Here is a 17,830-nt window from a genome sequence, read left to right as displayed (position 1 = left end):
GACTGCAAGCCTTGTAAGACACGCATCATACTTTGAGTTGCACCCAAAATCTCCTCAACCTTATGTCTTTCGGGTGAAACGATTATTAAATAGTCTGGATATAATTAGAAATAAGGTACTTCCATTCAAGGTATCATCAACGCCTCCATGGAAGTTACCAGAGATATCTTTTAGTAAATATTTCATTGGAGATAAGAAGAATATGTCAGACCTAGAAGCCAGGTCTCTTTTTAATGAACATGTTAAAGAACATAGAGGATCAACTTTTATCTATACTCATGGCTCCAAATCTGATGCTGGTGTTGGATTTGGAGTACATAGTGATGGTTTTAATTGTAGAGGTGCACTTCCTCTGACCGCTTCCATATTTACTGCCGAACTGCATGGCATATTAACCGCTATTGAGAAAATAGCGTTGGAGAAGGAGGATAATTTTACAATTTTTAGTGATGCAAGGAGTGTCCTTCAAGCTATAGAAGTTTTTAATTCTAATAACCCTCTAGTTTTAAAGATTTTAGAATGGCTTTTTATTATTGGACGGAGAGGTATAACAGTTCAATTTTGTTGGGTTCCAGCACATGTAGGTGTGTCTGGGAATGAGAAGGCAGATTCACTGGCTAAGAAGGCTGCATCCGAGTTGCTGCCAAGAAGGTATCCCATTCCCTGTAATGATTTCTTACCTGACATCAAGAAATTGGTTTGCAATAAATGGCAACAGCAATGGAATAGCCTAGATGGGAATAAAATGCGAGAGGTAACAAATGTCATATCTCCTTGGAGGTATATGATGCCCCGAAAATGGGAGACGTCTCTTTGTCGTCTCCGTATTAGTCACACTCGGTTGACACACGAGTTTCTGCTGAAGGGCCAACACCAACCGTATTGCAACGACTGTTTAGTACCTCTAACAGTAAGGCCTTTGTTGACCGAATGCCCCAATTATAACAACTTAAGGAATAGATATTTGTTTGAGGCTCGAGGTGAGGGTGGCAGGTTCATCTTTGCCAAGATTCTTGGAAATGATGTGTCCTACCATGCAAGTGGCATTTTTAGATTTATTTCAGAAGCAGGTCTTCTGAAAAATATTTAACTTTTATGACATTCAACTTTTATGATTTTAATTGAATACTTTTATTTTTTATTTTATTTTATTTTTCATTTTTGTATACATAAATTAAATGTTACCGGCGTCAATGACCTTAGATGTCAGGATGCCTGAAAACTTTAAATCAATCAATCAATCAATCACAACACAAAATAAATTCGTTCTGGAATGGCTTACGTAACGTGATTTTTTCGTGTTGTGCGTCATATTTTACAAGTAAATTGCCTAATTCGTTCCAAACCCTACAAAAAACCACAGTAAATCTTATAATAAAGCTACAGTATAACCACAAGGAAATACTGTACAGCCAAATACATTTCAACCATTCAATATACCTAAACTAACTGTTAATATCCCTAAATTAGGTTGTTATTACAACATAATGTAATAATAAATGGAAAATAATACAATCCATACAGTTCAATACTGTACATATACAAAATATTCAGTACCATATGTACTGCACTATTATGGTTACCCCTATCCTAGAATACAGCTACATTTTCTATTTCATTCTCGACCTGGCTGGCAAATCTCTTTTCTTAAGATGAAACACTTTTCACAAAGTGAGTCATAAAAATACTCCCATCTCATTTCGCAGCCTAAATATTTTGTAAGCAGATTCTTTCGTGAAGAGAGGTATGTATGTGTGTGTATATATATATATATATATATATATATATATATATATATATATATATATATATATATATATATATATATGTATATGTGTATATATATATACATATATATATGTATGTATGTATGTATGTATATATATATATATATATATATATATATATATATATATATATATATATATATATATATATATATATATATATATATATATATATATATATATATATATATATATATGCATGTGTGTGTATATATATGTGTATATATATGTGTGTGTATATATATATATATATATATATATATATATATATATATATATATATATATATATATATATATATTATTTAAAACAAGCCACGGCTATCCTTCCCCGAGGAGAATTAACCTTGTCTTGAAAGATATGGCATAGGATTGGATATGTCAGGGGGAGAGCCGTTACAACTCCAGATCCCAGTGTGCTACAACTAACACATTTCCTGTAAAACCATTCCATTTTGCGGAAGCCATCTTGACAGTTACTTTGAGTTTTTTCTGATTATTTTTGTACCTTTTCGAGTGATTTTGCGATCATGAATACTTCAACTTCTTCCTCATCGACAAAGTTGAGTACCATTTTCTTGTGTGTTGGAGAATTCCGCGTCTCCTCCCCATTTTTTAATCGATGTGCATGTGTTTTATTGCCTGTGGATGTCATGTGATTTTTGGCTGGAGCATCATGTTTCCTAAGCCAATAATGGTGAGGGGGAAGAGCAGTGAAGAGCGGCAACGTCCGTTCTCCACCCGAACCAAAAGCAAAGTGGGTTCACAGCCCAGGTGCGTGAATGTGCGGGGTAGCAACTACTCCCCAATCCCTACGCTAACTGGTGGGTGGACAGTTAACTCTCACTAAAATTCTAATGGCTCGTCTTTCAGCTTCACTGAAAGTAATATCCCTATAAATAGTGTTGGTTTGTATATAGTGATGGAACATAAATCATTTAAATAAAAAAAAAATAGAATTGAATAAAAAAATCTAATTCAAATCAAATAAACCCACTTTTTTATTTCTTTAGAAAAAAAATCATTATTTTTTTCCAACCCTGACAAGAACATCTCCAATTTTCAGCATAGGAGATGCATCTTGTTGATCTCAATCACCTAAGCACCTGACAGAGAAGATCTCATGCTAAAGCCCAATCAATCTCACCATCTCGCAAACTGACCAGTGAGAGAACTTGCATGCGAATATATAGAACCGAACCAGCATGTGACTGCTTAAAGTTATATGCACAAGTGCAAATACTGTAGATATGTACACTGCCTGATGAGACCAAAAATAATAGAATGTGAGTGCTAGTGGAGGTACACCCATAGGAGAGCGCTCTAGCAGGCAGGTGAGCGTGTACAAACACCTGCAAGCAGGTGAGAGGGTGTGCTATTGATTGCAAGCAGGTGAGGATGCAAAAATGATTGTGAGCAGGTGAGAGGGAGCATAATCGATTGTGAGCAGATGAGAGGGTGTGCAATCAATAGTGAGCAGGTAAGAGGGTATGCGATTGCTCTCGAGTTGGTGAGATGGTAAGACAATTAATCCCGAGCAGGTGAGATGGTGCGCGATCGATCATGAGCAGGTGGGATGGTAAGCTATCAATCACGAGCAGGTTATATGGTCCGTGGCTAGTAGTAAGCAGTTAACCCCTTCACTACGATGACATTGTTATATGTAAAAAACATGCCTGGTGATACAGATGGTGACGTCTGGATACATCATTATCATTATCATTACAAACTAAGCTACTCGTATAACTCATATATCCTATAAGAGAGTATAGCACATGGTTATATATCACACACAGTTCACTCAGGAAATCTCACTAAAAAATCTCCTCCTCTCAGTAATATTAGCCTCCCCTCCTCCTTTCTTCAGTTAACCAACAAAAATTTTGGGATTCTATCCTTTATTTCTGATTATGTAAGACCTATTTTAGCCTGTTTTTATGTTACCATAATAGAATCCCACCATCTCTAGCCAATGGTGGCATTCCCAACCTGATGCATTACTCAAAACCACACTCACACGCCCAGCTTAGAAACGAAGAGATCCTCACATTTCACCCCACCATCAATCGAAATACTTGCGATTCTAGTCGTTATTCATACTTATTTCAGGTCTATTTTATAGTATTTCTATGTTGGCATACGTGTTCAAATAGAAAAGATATTACTATATAATGTTCTTCAATCCTCCGCCTCTGACCCTCACCAGTCCCACCCATAATATAAACAAAACATTTTACCAGTAATGCAAGTTGTTGACACATAACCAGATTTCTTTTTTTCTTATTTCATTCCTTTTTTCTGAATTATCGTTTCTACAAAATCATATTACCTTCATGTCATTTATTTCATATTAGTATTGTTATTGTTTTCAAAAGTAGAAGTTAGCCTTCTGTGATTATTTCCATTTATTGACATTCTAAGCATTATGTCATATTCTTACATATGCAGTCTCTATTTCCAAGACTGTGAAATACTAAAAACAGGAATGATCCTGTTCAAAGATACAGTCACAAGCAAGGTGGAATGACAGAAGAATCAACAAACCTTATGTTCAAAGAACTAAATTTATATTACGTGTCTGTCTGTCGGTCTGTCTGTCTGTCTGTCTGTGTGTCTGTCTCAGGACCAAAATATGTTTCTTTCGACTTCAGTTTTTGTTTATTGTGTACCTTATAAATTATAAATTGTAGAATACTTCTTGTGTCAAAGGAGACAAGTAAATATTTTCATTGCATTTCTTTATAACCTACAGACCATTATTACCGACAAGTGGCTTTATATCTTTCAACGGCTATTAGATAATACTTCTTGTATCAAAGGAAACAAATGGATATTTTCGTTAAATTTCTATACAACATAAAGTCCATTATTACCGACCAGTAATTTTATATCTTTTGACAGCTATTTATCGTGAAATTATTAAGGAATAACAGTGACTTCAATGAATGTAAGGTTTTTTTTACACATAAAATCAAGTGCCTTACCATTATTTTAGAGAAAATTATATAAAACAAATTTCTGAAAAATTATTCTATAATCACTTCACAATGAATGGAAAAATCATTTTGGTTGTTTTGAGTGAGATACAATGGAAAATAAAGCAAACTTTTGAAAAATTCATTCTGTAATCAGCAGTAAAACAAATAAACATGGAAATGTAGGTTATTATAGAGTAAGTGAGCAAGTATAGCCAATGGTGACAAATCTAATATACTGTATAGCTTGAATAGCAGATCCACAGCCTCGTAGTGATGGCGTTAAAGTTGCGGTGTGTGACTGCGTACATGTTTAAGGGCAATCTCTTAAGAGCAAGCAAACACCTAGAAAAATTCTTAGTACAGTATCGGTCTAATGGGAGTGCAAACAGATCAGACAGAGCTCCCATAAGAGAAATCACATTTCCATAAATTCTTGCGATTGCGAATAACTGAGGCGATACCAAAGTAGAGTGCAATCTCACTGTCTCTTTCTTTGTCTTCTGAGAAGGATTTGCCAAGACTGTTCCTCACATGGGGAAAGAAACGGTAAGAGTAGCTTATGTGAAGAAATACTGTATCTCCCTTGGGAGAGTGCGCTAAGTGAGGCACTAGCACAAATCCATTGGATTGTGTGTAGCTTTGTCACTTACGGAGGACATTAGAATGTGAGCGCATTGTTGAGTGCATCACAGGCTCACTAACGTTTAGTGTGATAGTGTGAGAGCAGACTGTTACATGCACATATTAGTCCATGGGCCAGACCAGATATTGGTACCCCCTAGGGTGAATAAACAAAAGTGGTATAGGCATGTTGATAAGCTAAATATAAGCTCATTTGAATGTGATAACCTTTCCATACTGGCAGCTTAATCACTTTTTTTTTGAAATTCTGTTTTTACCATAAATTGCTATAAATGATGACAAGTTGTGTTCGAGACCTATAGGTTTAAAAAAATTTAACTTTGTTTGAGAGATATTGTACAACCAGTGCCAAAAAAAAAACGATTGGAACATGTTAAGTGTTGACTTTATTTTGTTTGGATCATGATATTGTGTATTCTCTTCCAGGTTTTTGTTGAAAATAGTTAAATAACTCGAAGTCGTAAGTTTAATTTTCAGCTGTTTAGATGGCGTTGCAAATATGGATGCATTACAGTGTTCGTTATGTAAGTTCCTATCATACTAATACTGTTTTGTTTATCTTAATTAACGGTAATTAAGGCTAACTAATTAATACACGAATGAATACACTAATTAATAAAATGGTCTTTTGCATTCTTTATTTATGATACAGATGTCTTGGAGCCTAGGCTGAATTTGCATTCTAATTTTATTATAATTATGTAAGATTTTATTTTTCTAAAAGTGAACAATTTATATTCCAATTCCTTAAACTTAATTCCTGCAATTTGTATATTGCACGTCACTGCTGTAATACAATATTGAATACTGGGTATGCACAAGATGGCTTCATTTAGTGAATCTGGAAAAGTGACACTGCCAAAGATGCAGCCAACTGCATCATTCACTGCTCTAATGATGAGTGTGATGCCCTGGTTTCATCACAAGATCTAAATTCTTAGAAAACCCTGTTGAGAGCTGCAGAGATCAGACAACATACAGAGATGTTGGATGTAGCAGAGAGCCTAAAAGAAGGCCAGATACCACGTATACATTATCATCGCAAATGCCGTAGTATCTTTACAATGAGAAAACTTCTTAACTCTATCCTTTTAAAAGGCACAAGTTGTGAACCTGAACAATCGAGTTCAAGAAAATCATCCAGAGAAGCACCAGCAACACTAAGAGTGTATGAACAAATATGTATATATTGCAACAAGTCAAGCAAATACCTGAAAGGACAGAACACCAGGGAAGCTCTCACAAAATGTGTAGATCTTCGTGCGGATGCCAGCATCCGTGATGCAGCAAGCAGACAATTTGACAACAGAATCCTTGCATTGCTAAGCAGAGAACTTGTGGCAGCAGAGGGCCATTATCATGTATCATGCTACAAGCAGTACACAAAAGTTGAACCCTCTGCAAGGTCTGATGTCGCAGAAATACAGGAGGATGATGAGCACGCAGTGTACGAAGCAGCAGAAAGAACAGCTTATGATGAACTTTTCTGTTATATCAGGAATTAACTCCTGCTGAGACCTAAGATTGTTCCTCTGACGGATCTTGCCAGCCAACTTGAGAGGTCAATGCTGTCTTGTGGTATCCCCAATATTGAGCCCTCAACTAAGAAACATGTTCGTCACAAACTCGTATGTAATTTACGAGAATTGTTGCATATTATCTCTGATGAAAAACGGAAGCTCCTTGTCTACCCACAGATGACATTGTCAAACATGCCTAAAAATTACAAAAAGATCTGAAGAATGCTTGGGCAACCAAGTCTTGCGGTATCCTACAAACGGCAGCAATGCAGCTATGGAATGACATTAAGAAGTAAGATGTCAGTGATATGTGGCCAAATGATACACAGAAAAACGTCATTCCTGAATCTATCACTCAATTTCTGTTTACAGTGCTAACTAGAGAAAATGAACCCACAAATCCCTCTGAGAGGGTTCACTGCCTTGCTGCATCATTTGGCATTGACCAGGTGTTTGCAGTTACCATTGGCAAGATATAACCACCCAAGAAAGTTCTTCTTCCATTTGCTATTAAGTCTCTCACAGGAAACAGAAATTATTCACATTCTAAATCGTTTTGATTACAGTGTAGCTTATTCTGAGGTCCAAGACATCGATACTGCACTTTCCGTTCAGAAATTTGAAAATACCACAAACGACTCTGTACTACCAACAGATCTCAACCCATGTGTGTTCACAATGCTCGCATGGGACAATATTGACCGTCTCAAAGAAACTCTGAGTGGATCAGACACTTCTCATAAAGTCAATGGCATTGCTGTCCAGTCCAAGCTTACAGGTCCAATACCACAGAAAGTACTACCAGTAGTGGCCAGGTCGAAAAAAAGAAGCATTAATCCACCCCCATTGCTCCTACCAGCATACAATGTTGGACAGCGTGCTTTGCCACCCAAAACTCCAACGTTAGAGCCAAACACCAAGAAAGAGGTCCACAATGCTGAAACTAAAAACCACATCTGGTTCCTGACCAGAATGTCAGACCCCGACAACCAGATTGTCAGTGGCTGGAATGGATTCAACATCATGATCCACAATAATATCACAGTGACTCAGGATGCTTTGACCTACCTGCCCACAATCTATGCTCCAGCAGCAGCAATGTGCACTGTGAATTAAGTTCTGAAACAGGCACTGAGAATCATGCAATCATTACAGCTAAACAAAATCGTCTGCATCTTTGATTAAGAGCTGTATGCTAAAGCTGTTGAGATTGTGTGGAAACACGAAAAATTCAAAAATATCATCATCAGGATGGGTGTCTTTTCCACACTATTTGCTATCTCCTCTCCATCATAGGCAAGCGATTCCAGGATGCTGGGCTTAGGGATCTATGTGTCGATCCCAGAGTCATTGCAGAAGGGTCTGTGTCTGGAGTGATAGAAGGTCGCAAGTACAACAGAGCAGTTAGGCTACACAAGCTTATGTACGAAGCACTGTTAAGACTTGCCTGGAAAGGTTTTCTTTCTTGGGTGGGGGAATATCATGTTGGGGAACTTCATCACATCGAAGAAACCCTGCAGTGTATCGCCACATTCCATAGCAGTGCTAGCAAAGAATCTTTCCAATAAGTGCTTGAAAATGAATCGTACGCACACATTCTGCAGCTGTTCCACAAATATTTGGATTTCCAAAGAGATGGACAAGGCATTTCAGCTTTCTGGATGTCTTACATAGACATGACAGAAATCATGCTTGGTTTAATTCGAGCTTCCAGGGAAGGCAACTGGATGCTACATCTTGCAACCTTCCGAAAGATGATAACATGGTACTTTGCCTATGACTAGGTAAATTATTCCCGCTTCCTCACCTATTACTATGCTTCAATGTCTCACCTACCGAAAGAAAATCCTGATGTGCATCACCACTTCACGCAAGGGGGCTTCTCGGTTCAGATTGGCAAACAAAATTCATTTGGACGTATTCCTGTGGATCAGGCAATCAAGGAAACAGTAAATAGACACACCAAGACAGCGGGAGGCACAAAAGGATTCAGCCTAAAATATGGCTCTATCGCGAAATACTATCTGACATCAGAGTATCGCAGTGGGTACCTGAGGCTACTGGGAGATATGACAAGTCAGTGTGAATTTGACTTCAGTCATCCAGACTTACAGGTGTCAAGAGTGAAAAGAGACGAGTCAGATGTTCAATTCATTGTCCTAATAATGGAGAATAGTTTGCTGAATCCCTTCATTCCTCCTCAGGCTGAGCTGGTTAGTCTGTCAACTGCTACTGTTGCACCATCTGACGTGACAAGTAACCTAATGGATGCTCATAAGATAGGATAAAAGTACTACCAAACCTTCAAGGAAGAACGACTGCAATCAGATTCTCCTACCGTGCAGTTCAATGATAAGATATCAAAGAACAAGCTGAAAACATTCTCTGATATAGGAAAAAAATCAAGAGCAACCAACCAACGTCATGGCAAAGAAGTGGTCCTCAGCGCTGACAGGAAATTATTCACCCTGATGATCCTCGTGGCAGAAAGCAGACACCTCCACATGAGTGATGTTTTGGCTCACCCCTTAGGATCACTTCCATGGTCACTTGCCAGTTTTGATGGATCTCTTCATCGAACCAACAAAGCAGCCCTAGCAAAGGAGTTGGAGAAAAACATTTCCCTATCAGAAGTCATTCTGCAACCTTCAGCAACCATCATTGATGGAATGAGCCTAATTCAGAAATTGAAACGGAATGACACTACTTTATCACAGTTGGCTGAAACTGCTCTAAATCTTGTTCTCCATGAAGGAGCTCAAAGCAGTCGCATTGATGTTGTCTTTGATGTGTACAAGGTATCTTCCATCAAAGCTGCAGAAAGGGCCAGAAGGGAGAATTCCATGGGGATACAATTAAGAAATATTGCTCCTGGACATAACATACAACATTTGAGGAAATTTCTCTCCAGCTCTTCAAACAAAGCAAGTCTTATCAAGTACCTTGTTGAAGAATGGAAAGGTCAAAAACATAGAGAGAAACTCAAGGACAAGGAACTATTTGTTACATGCGAGCAATTGTGCTTTAAAATTACCAAGGATCGGTGGCAAGAGGTCATGGAACTGAAATCTTCACACGAAGAAGCCGACACACGTCTGCTAATTCATGCTCTTCATACAGCAGAGTCTGGTGATCACAAACCCATTGTTGTCACTGCAGAAGACACAGATGTTCTTGTTGCGAGCCTAGGGTTTTGCAGAAGCATTCAATGTCACATTTTCCAAAAGTGTGGAACAAATATTCACATCAGGTTCCTTGATATCACCATGCTAAGTCAAGTTTTGGGAGAGAGTGTTTGTGATGCATTACTTGGTATGCACACATTCACTGACTGTGACACTGTCAGTGCATTTGCTGGTCGGGATAAATTGACCGCTTTGAAGCTGTTGAATTCAAGACCTACCAGGACACGTTAACTCAGCTGGGACAATCATGGGACGTATCACCAGAACTCTTCGAAAAGGTGCAAGAGATTGCCTGCCGTATCTACCTGCCTTCCACCAGCACCACAAAAGTGAACCAGCTTCAATATCAGCTATTCTGTGCCAGACGTGGAGATATCGACTCCAGTCAATTGCCTCCTTGTGAAGACTCCCTCTTTATGCATGTCAAATGTGCCAACTTCCAAGCAGCCATTTAGAGGAGGTCTCTGCAGAACGAACCTGTTGTTCCCAGCCCAGAGAACAATGGATGGACAACTGACGAAGATGGCAAACTGTCGACTGAATGGATGCAGGGCTCACCTGCATCTGATGCTGTCTTGGAGATGCTTTCCTGCAAGTGTGCGCGCTCGTGCAAATTGCCAAATTGTACATGTCTCAGCAACGGTCTAAAATGCACAAAGATGTGTAGACTCGAAACTTGTGAGAACCAGGCTGCTGAACACAATGAAGAAGAACACCAAATGGAGCTGACAGACTCTGACGAAAGTGATGAGTAACTTTTTTCCGTTACAGATGTGACCATATGCTAATGATGTAGTTATTTTCTTATTTCTTACAATTATGCACACAACACAATTGCTGAAAATCAATCAAAACCAATTATATGTCAATTCTGTCAGCAATGCTCAGCCTGCAATTCACAAATATAATATGTTCTGGCCTGACAGTAACTATTGAACTAGTTTTGTGCCTGACTTTGTTATGATTTTTGTATGAAATGTTAAATACCTATTCCACTGAGGTCAACCACTGTATAAAATATGTACGTTTTATTTAGATGTTCAAACTTTGTTTGAATTTGAATGAATGTCTGTCAAAAACTATTGTTGCAACAACATCACATATTTTTCGTGAAATATCGATTGTCGTATTTGTTTGTCAGTTGTGGTAGACATGTTCAAAACAGATATCTGCACCTTACAAAATTAAAAAGAGCATTAACTTATCTTTCATATGGTGGCTTAGACTGTTATTTTCAATAAAAATTAGCAAAGTTATTATTACCTGAAAATGAAAGAAAATCATAACGAAAGTGCGGCGAGAATTTTACAATTCTATAGTACCCTCAAAAAATGGTGATAACCGCTATTAAGCTGCCAGTAAGCCAGGGTTATCACATCAAACCATAAACTAGAGTCATATGGCAAGTCAAAAATACACAAGAGAATTATTCACTCAGGGTCGTACCAATATGTGAACTTTGGGGTCTCAGTCCAAGCACTATATCAGGAGTGTGATGTTCATCGGTAAACGATGACTCGGTTCAAACCCACTGCACACTTGGACACATATTGCTTGCGAGTGCACGCATCAAACACAGGAGGATAAAATATTCCTTTGTGGAAGGAAAGACTGTTCCTCCCGATACCATCTTCTTCCAAACTCATAGGGGATTGGACAGTCACAGAGGTCTAACTCAAGGGCGGAATATAAGTTGACCGCTTGGGTTCCAATTAAAAATGTGTCGATAGTATGGTATCAGTAGTATCAGCCTTTTTTGTGAGTATCAGTATTGGTATCTACCACTGTCATGACACCAGTTCGGTATTGGTATTGGCCAATAAAAAAATTAGCTAAAATTGCCACCACTTCAACACTGGTACTTTGGGTTATTCGAACATCAAAGATTTCCTTGCGTTCAGCCAAATTTGCGTGATTTTTCTAACTAAATGACAATTGATTATAATTCACTCTAGTGAAAATGATATCGCTTACCTATTACTAATGAAGTCCTACCACTGAACGGGGCTAACTTTTCAATACTGAAATATGGACATTGCTAAATAAAGAAGTTTAGTATAACTGGTGATTTCTTGTACAGTCCCTATATAAATTTGGGTATACATTCTAAATTTCTACTTCTCTCCCACCTTGGTACGTAATAGTATTCAAGTATACAACTGTACCTAAACGACAACTAAAAGACAAAGGGAGAAGTGTAGAATATAACTCTATCAGGGAGAAATTCGCTGAGATTGAGCGTTGGAAATGGAAACCTATTACTGTATATTTTTTTTAGTCAAAGCTACCATTTTAGCTTATCAGGCTAAGAATAAATTATCAACTCTTTAAAACACTTTTATGTCAAATAGATATCACAAAGTGCTTGCCATGTACTGTTTACTACATAGGCCTAATGATGCCTGACACACTGAATTGCACTCACTGAAGATGTTGTAAAGTCAGTTATCAAATCAATATCACACTGTTATTGTAAACATTAGAAAGAATTTCTAAAGTATTATTATTATCATTGTTAGGCTACTTGCTAAGTACAACCCTAGTTGGAAAAGCAGAATGCTATAAGCCCAAAGGCTCCAACAGGGTTAAAATAACCCAATGAGGAAAGGAAACAAGGAAAAGTAAAATATTTTAAGAAGAGTATTATCATTAAAATAGATATTTCTTATATAAACTATTAAAACTTTAGCAAAACAAGAGGAATAGAAATAAGATAGAATAGTGTGTCCGAAAGTACCATCAAGCAAGAAAACTCTAACCGAAAACAGTGGAAGACCATGGTACAGAGGCTATGGCACTATCCAAGACCAGAGAATAATGGTTTAATTTTGGAGTGTCCTAGAAGAGCTGCTTACCATACTTAAAGATTCTCTTCCACCCTTACCAAGAGGAAAATGGCGACTGAACAATTACAGTGCAATAACCATTGGGAAAAGAAAAATTGTTTTGTAATCTCAGTGTTGTCAGGTGTATGAGGACAGAGGAGAATATGTAAGAATAGGTAGTATGTTGGCCAGGGCACCAGTCACCCGTTGAGATACTACCACTAGAGTGTTAGGGGGTCTTTTGACTGGTCAGACAGTACTACATTGGATCCTTCTCTCTTGTTACGGTTCATTTTCCCTTTGCCTGCAAACTCACTCACCGAATAGTCTGGCCTATTCTTTACATATTCTCCTCTGTCCTCAAACACCTGACAACACTGGGATTACCAAACAATTCTTCTTCCTGCACTGTAATTTTTCAGTGGCCACTTTCCTCTCTGTAAGGGTAGAAGAGACTCTTTAGCTATGGTAAACAGCTCTTCTAGGAGAAGGACACTCCAAAATAAAACCTCTAATCTTGAGTAGTGCCATAGCCTCTGTACCATGGTCTTCCACTGTCTTAGGTTAGAGTTCTCTTGCTTGGGGGTACACTCGGGCACACTTTCATCTTATATCTTGTTTCTTTCTCTTGTTTTGTTAAAGTTTTTATAGTTTATAAAGTTATATTTATTTTAACATTGTTTCTACTCTTAAGATACTTTATTTTTCCTGGTTTCCTTTCCTCACTGAGCTATTTTCCCTGTTGGAGCCCCTGGCTTATAGCATCCTGCTTTTCCATCTAGGGTTGTAGCTTAGCAAGTCATAATAATAATAATAATAATAATAATAATAATAATAAGCCAGACTATTCGGTGTGTGTGTGTAAGTGTGTGTGTGTAGGTAAAAGGAAAATGAACCATAACCAGAAAGAAGGATCCAATGTAGTACTGCCTGACCAGTCAGAAGACCCCATAACTCTCTAGTAGTAGTAGCACAACGGGTGGCTGGTTCCCTGGCCAGCCTACTATCTACTAAGTATCGGAGTATCGACTACTATCGGTATTGGTATCGATTATTTCTCTGGTATCAGTATTGGTCTAGAAAAAAATGGGTATCAGTCTTGAAAATATTTGGGTATCCGTATCTGTCTAGAAAAAAATTGGGTATCGGTATCAGCCTCTAAAGCAGTATCGGCACATCTCAAGTTCAAACCCAAGTACAATGTCACAAGAGGCTGAAGTTTTATCCTCTTTCGAGGCATTAAGTCCAAAGGCATAGCAGTGCGTCATCAACGGGAACAAGTATTAAAGAAATAAAGAAATAATACTTTAAAATACAAGTTTGCAGAGACACCGAAAGCTCGTCTGCGTTATTTGTTGGCAAGAATCAGAAGTAACCGGCAGAAGGGGCAGGGCCTCCCCTCCACCGGCTGCTACCGCCAATTACCGAAACCTCATTATAAGTTAACTGCCTAGTTTCAACTGCAATTGAATCAATTCTCATATCAAAAGATAAAGTTTTGTATTCGTATAGTAACAAACAATAGTTTTATATTCTTGTAGGAGCTACTAAACGTGTGTCCACCTGAGGTAGAGTACTATTTTGATTAATTATCTCACATACAATATAAGATTTTTAAATTCTAAAGAGTTTTCAAGTCTTTAATACAACATACTATACCTTATAAGCGCCTGTTCTAAATCAGCAAGAGCTCCTCTAAAGAAATAACTACGAGATCCAGTCAGGAGACCAAGGTTTTCTGTGCGAAGAATATCTAGTTTCTGGCCAATTTCATGCAGTTCCTTAGGTTGAAAATTAAATTCTGGTTTCTTATTAACAAATTCAATTAGTCTTGGCTCTTCTCCATATTCAAACAAGTGAGGACTAGCCTCATTTGGGACCAAAGAGGCTTCCTTTTCCAATTCTACTTCCAGTAGCTCCCTCTCCGGTGCATCAGCTGGGAGACTTATTGCCTTGTAATACAAATCAACAACTTTTCTTATATTTCCTACACCTTTTCTTAGACATATCAACGTTTCTATATGACTAAAATTCTGAGGGTCGCACAAATATTCATAATTCAATTTAGGTTTTAGTTTTTCTCCACTTATGTTGATGTTAACCACATGACAAAAGTTCCTTGATTCATATGATGACAATAATGCTTCAGTTCTCAACTTCATTTTCAAATAATTCTTGAAGTGTTTTATAAGCCTCTGATACATGATGCACACAGATACTTCCTGGAAATTTTTGTAAATTAGATCCTTTCAAAATAATTTCACTATTCAAACTATCGAATGTTTTAAACAATTCTAAACTTTCATGCAAGTTAGTAATATCATTAAACTGTAAGAGGGAAAAATCCAAAATAATTTCCATGTTTCACAAGTACAGATTTTCATTATTCATGATGTACTTTGCTGAACAACTTAAAAGATATAATTAAGGTTAAATATCACAAATTTGGATGAAATTTGTATTTTCCCTAACTATAAAAACCTGAGTCCTTTACATAGAAGAATGATAACAGCGAAGCTGGAATACGGTAGGTAAAAATCATAATAAGGTGTCAACATCCGGCAGGTAGTTACTGGTCCAGTTGCAGGGAAGTAACCCCCAACCACCAGCATCCCACTTGCTCACTAACAAACCACTGTGACTGCAGCTGTTACTTTATATGGGGTTGGTGATGGCAGGAAAGTATGAGTAAAGGACTTAGGTGTGTATAGTTAGGGAAAAATACAAATTACTCTACTTCCGAATGTGTCATTTGTTCCCACACAATATACAAACCCTCGTCCTTTACATATAAGACTCATCCTTAGGCAGGAGGGAGTCCCCATTTCAACTAACTGGAAACACATCCTGGATTACTCTAAACTCGTGCATTGTGATACTGAAAGAGTTAGGGATCCTAACACCAGGTGAACCAGAGGTTTTATTAATACCAGTCGGTACACGAACATGGCACTATGGGTTGTTGTGAGCTGAATATCTTTGTATCATAAGACCTGCCTTATACTGTATAGGATATGTAATGGATTTGAATGAAGCTATCCATATGGCATATATATAATTATGAGTTTGACTGGTTATGCCACACTCCCCTTTGTGAGAAGTGTTGGAAAATTACTCTTATACACCCGAGTATAAAATAGCAACACGCTGAGTTGGGCTTACCTACATATAGATCAAGTCCAGCTGGCAAGGCTCTTGAAGATGTACCCCAAGAGAGGAATAGATTGGTAGGAAAAGAAAAGGTCAATCATTCTTTACTTTCATACCATACTAATATGTAATCTTTATCCTTGATCAGATGTTAATGGACCTGTAAGGAGCTGAGGTAGCTATACAACTTGCTTTACAGCTACAACAGGACCTAACAAATAACTGTCAGGACACCTGTTGTTCAAATCCCGCAGATAATGGGCAGTGAACATCGTTAATGTTTCCACATTCCTGCCTGAAATACCTACGTTACAGAAAGGTTCTTTTTAAAAGTTAAAGATGTGGCAACACCTCTGACTTTATGAACTCTGACTTGGGTCCTTCCCATGGAAGGAGAGGGAGGTGAAAGGGTCCAGTCAATGACCTCCTTTAACCAAGAAATAGTATCCTTAGCTACTTTCATCTTCACTCTCCCTGTGCTGATGTAGAGATGTTGCAAGTGTGGACTAATTGTGAGCGTATTTAAGATAGCGGCTCAGAGCTCTGACAGAACATGATAACAATTGATCAGGATCATCAGTTACCTCTCTCAGGCTGGAGATCTGATAAGACAAAAACCTAGGATCAGGGATAGACAGATTACAGTATTATCATTATCATTACCTAGGATCAGGGATACACAGATTACTGTACTATTATTATCATTACAAGCTAAGCAATAACCATAGATGGAAAACCAAGATGCTATAGGCCCTAGGGCTCAAACAAGTAATAAAGGCTCAGTGAGGAAAGGAACCAAGGAAATAAATAAACTACACGAGAGGTAATAAACAATAGAAATTAAATATCTAAAGAACAGTACCAACCTTGAAATAACAAATTTGGAAGTAATTTGTATTTTTCCAACAATACAAACAAGTAGCTATTACAAAGGGATATTACTTTCGGTGAAGCTGAAAGACTTTTAGCAAGGGTTAACCATCCACCCGCTAGTTAGTGGGGGGGGGGGGTAGTTTCCTACGCCACTCACTCACAAACTTGGGGTGAGTAACCACTTTTTGCTTGGAGGTAGGACTTCTTGGGGATAGGTGCTGGCAGGCCGATATGTACAAAACTACAGGTTTCTATCATTAAGATGAAATACAAATTACTTCCAAATTTGTCATTGGTTCTGTCACTAATACAAACCAATGCTATTTATAGGGGTTGACTTTCCCCTTAAGAGGGTGAAAATCTGCCAACTGACTTTTTGGCGTTAACCCGGGGTTTCCCCATACGTGCTCCGCACATATCTAATGGAAATCCTACACCTTGCTAAAACCGAGCAACGTATGGTTCGCAGCCTACGCAAACTGTGTGCTTGTGATACTAGCAATGTGACTGTCTAGGTAAGAGTTCTTTGAGTTACAGGAATCTTCTTAGGGCACCATACACATTGTCCAATAAGACCCTCACTAAGGGTATGGGGATGCAACAAGTATTATTTCAATACAGGTTACACAAGAGAAATTGTTTTACCTGCAGATCAGTGAGGCCAGCTTTAGCAGAGGACCTTGGGTACTAATTCTCCAAGAGATGGGAAGTAGGTTGCCCAGGGCACCAGCCTCCCGTTGAGGTACTACCACTAGAGTGTTATTGGGTCATTTGACTGGCCAGATAGTAGTACATTGAATCCTTCTCTCTGGTTATGGCTTATTCTTCCTTTGCCTACAAATACACAGAAAAGTCTGGCCTATTCTTTCCC

General features: G+C 38.0%; 1 protein-coding gene across 2 annotated transcripts in view; it reads right to left on the bottom strand.

Moving 5' to 3' along the window:
* The window catches only part of SerRS-m (Seryl-tRNA synthetase, mitochondrial), a 227,140-nt gene that overhangs the window by 148,883 nt on the left and 60,427 nt on the right, over nt 1–17,830 (bottom strand). For both annotated transcript variants that reach the window (XM_068386022.1, XM_068386026.1), the window contains exon 2: nt 14,596–15,158. In XM_068386022.1, the coding sequence (XP_068242123.1) occupies nt 14,596–15,140 (545 nt within the window). In that variant the 5' untranslated portion in view covers nt 15,141–15,158. The remainder of the gene's footprint in view (nt 1–14,595; nt 15,159–17,830) is intronic.

This window comes from Palaemon carinicauda, chromosome 1 (assembly GCF_036898095.1).
Source record: "Palaemon carinicauda isolate YSFRI2023 chromosome 1, ASM3689809v2, whole genome shotgun sequence".
NCBI lineage: Eukaryota > Metazoa > Arthropoda > Malacostraca > Decapoda > Palaemonidae > Palaemon > Palaemon carinicauda.
Note: the sequence above shows the minus strand (reverse complement) of the source record. Positions and strands in the feature narration are given on the sequence as shown.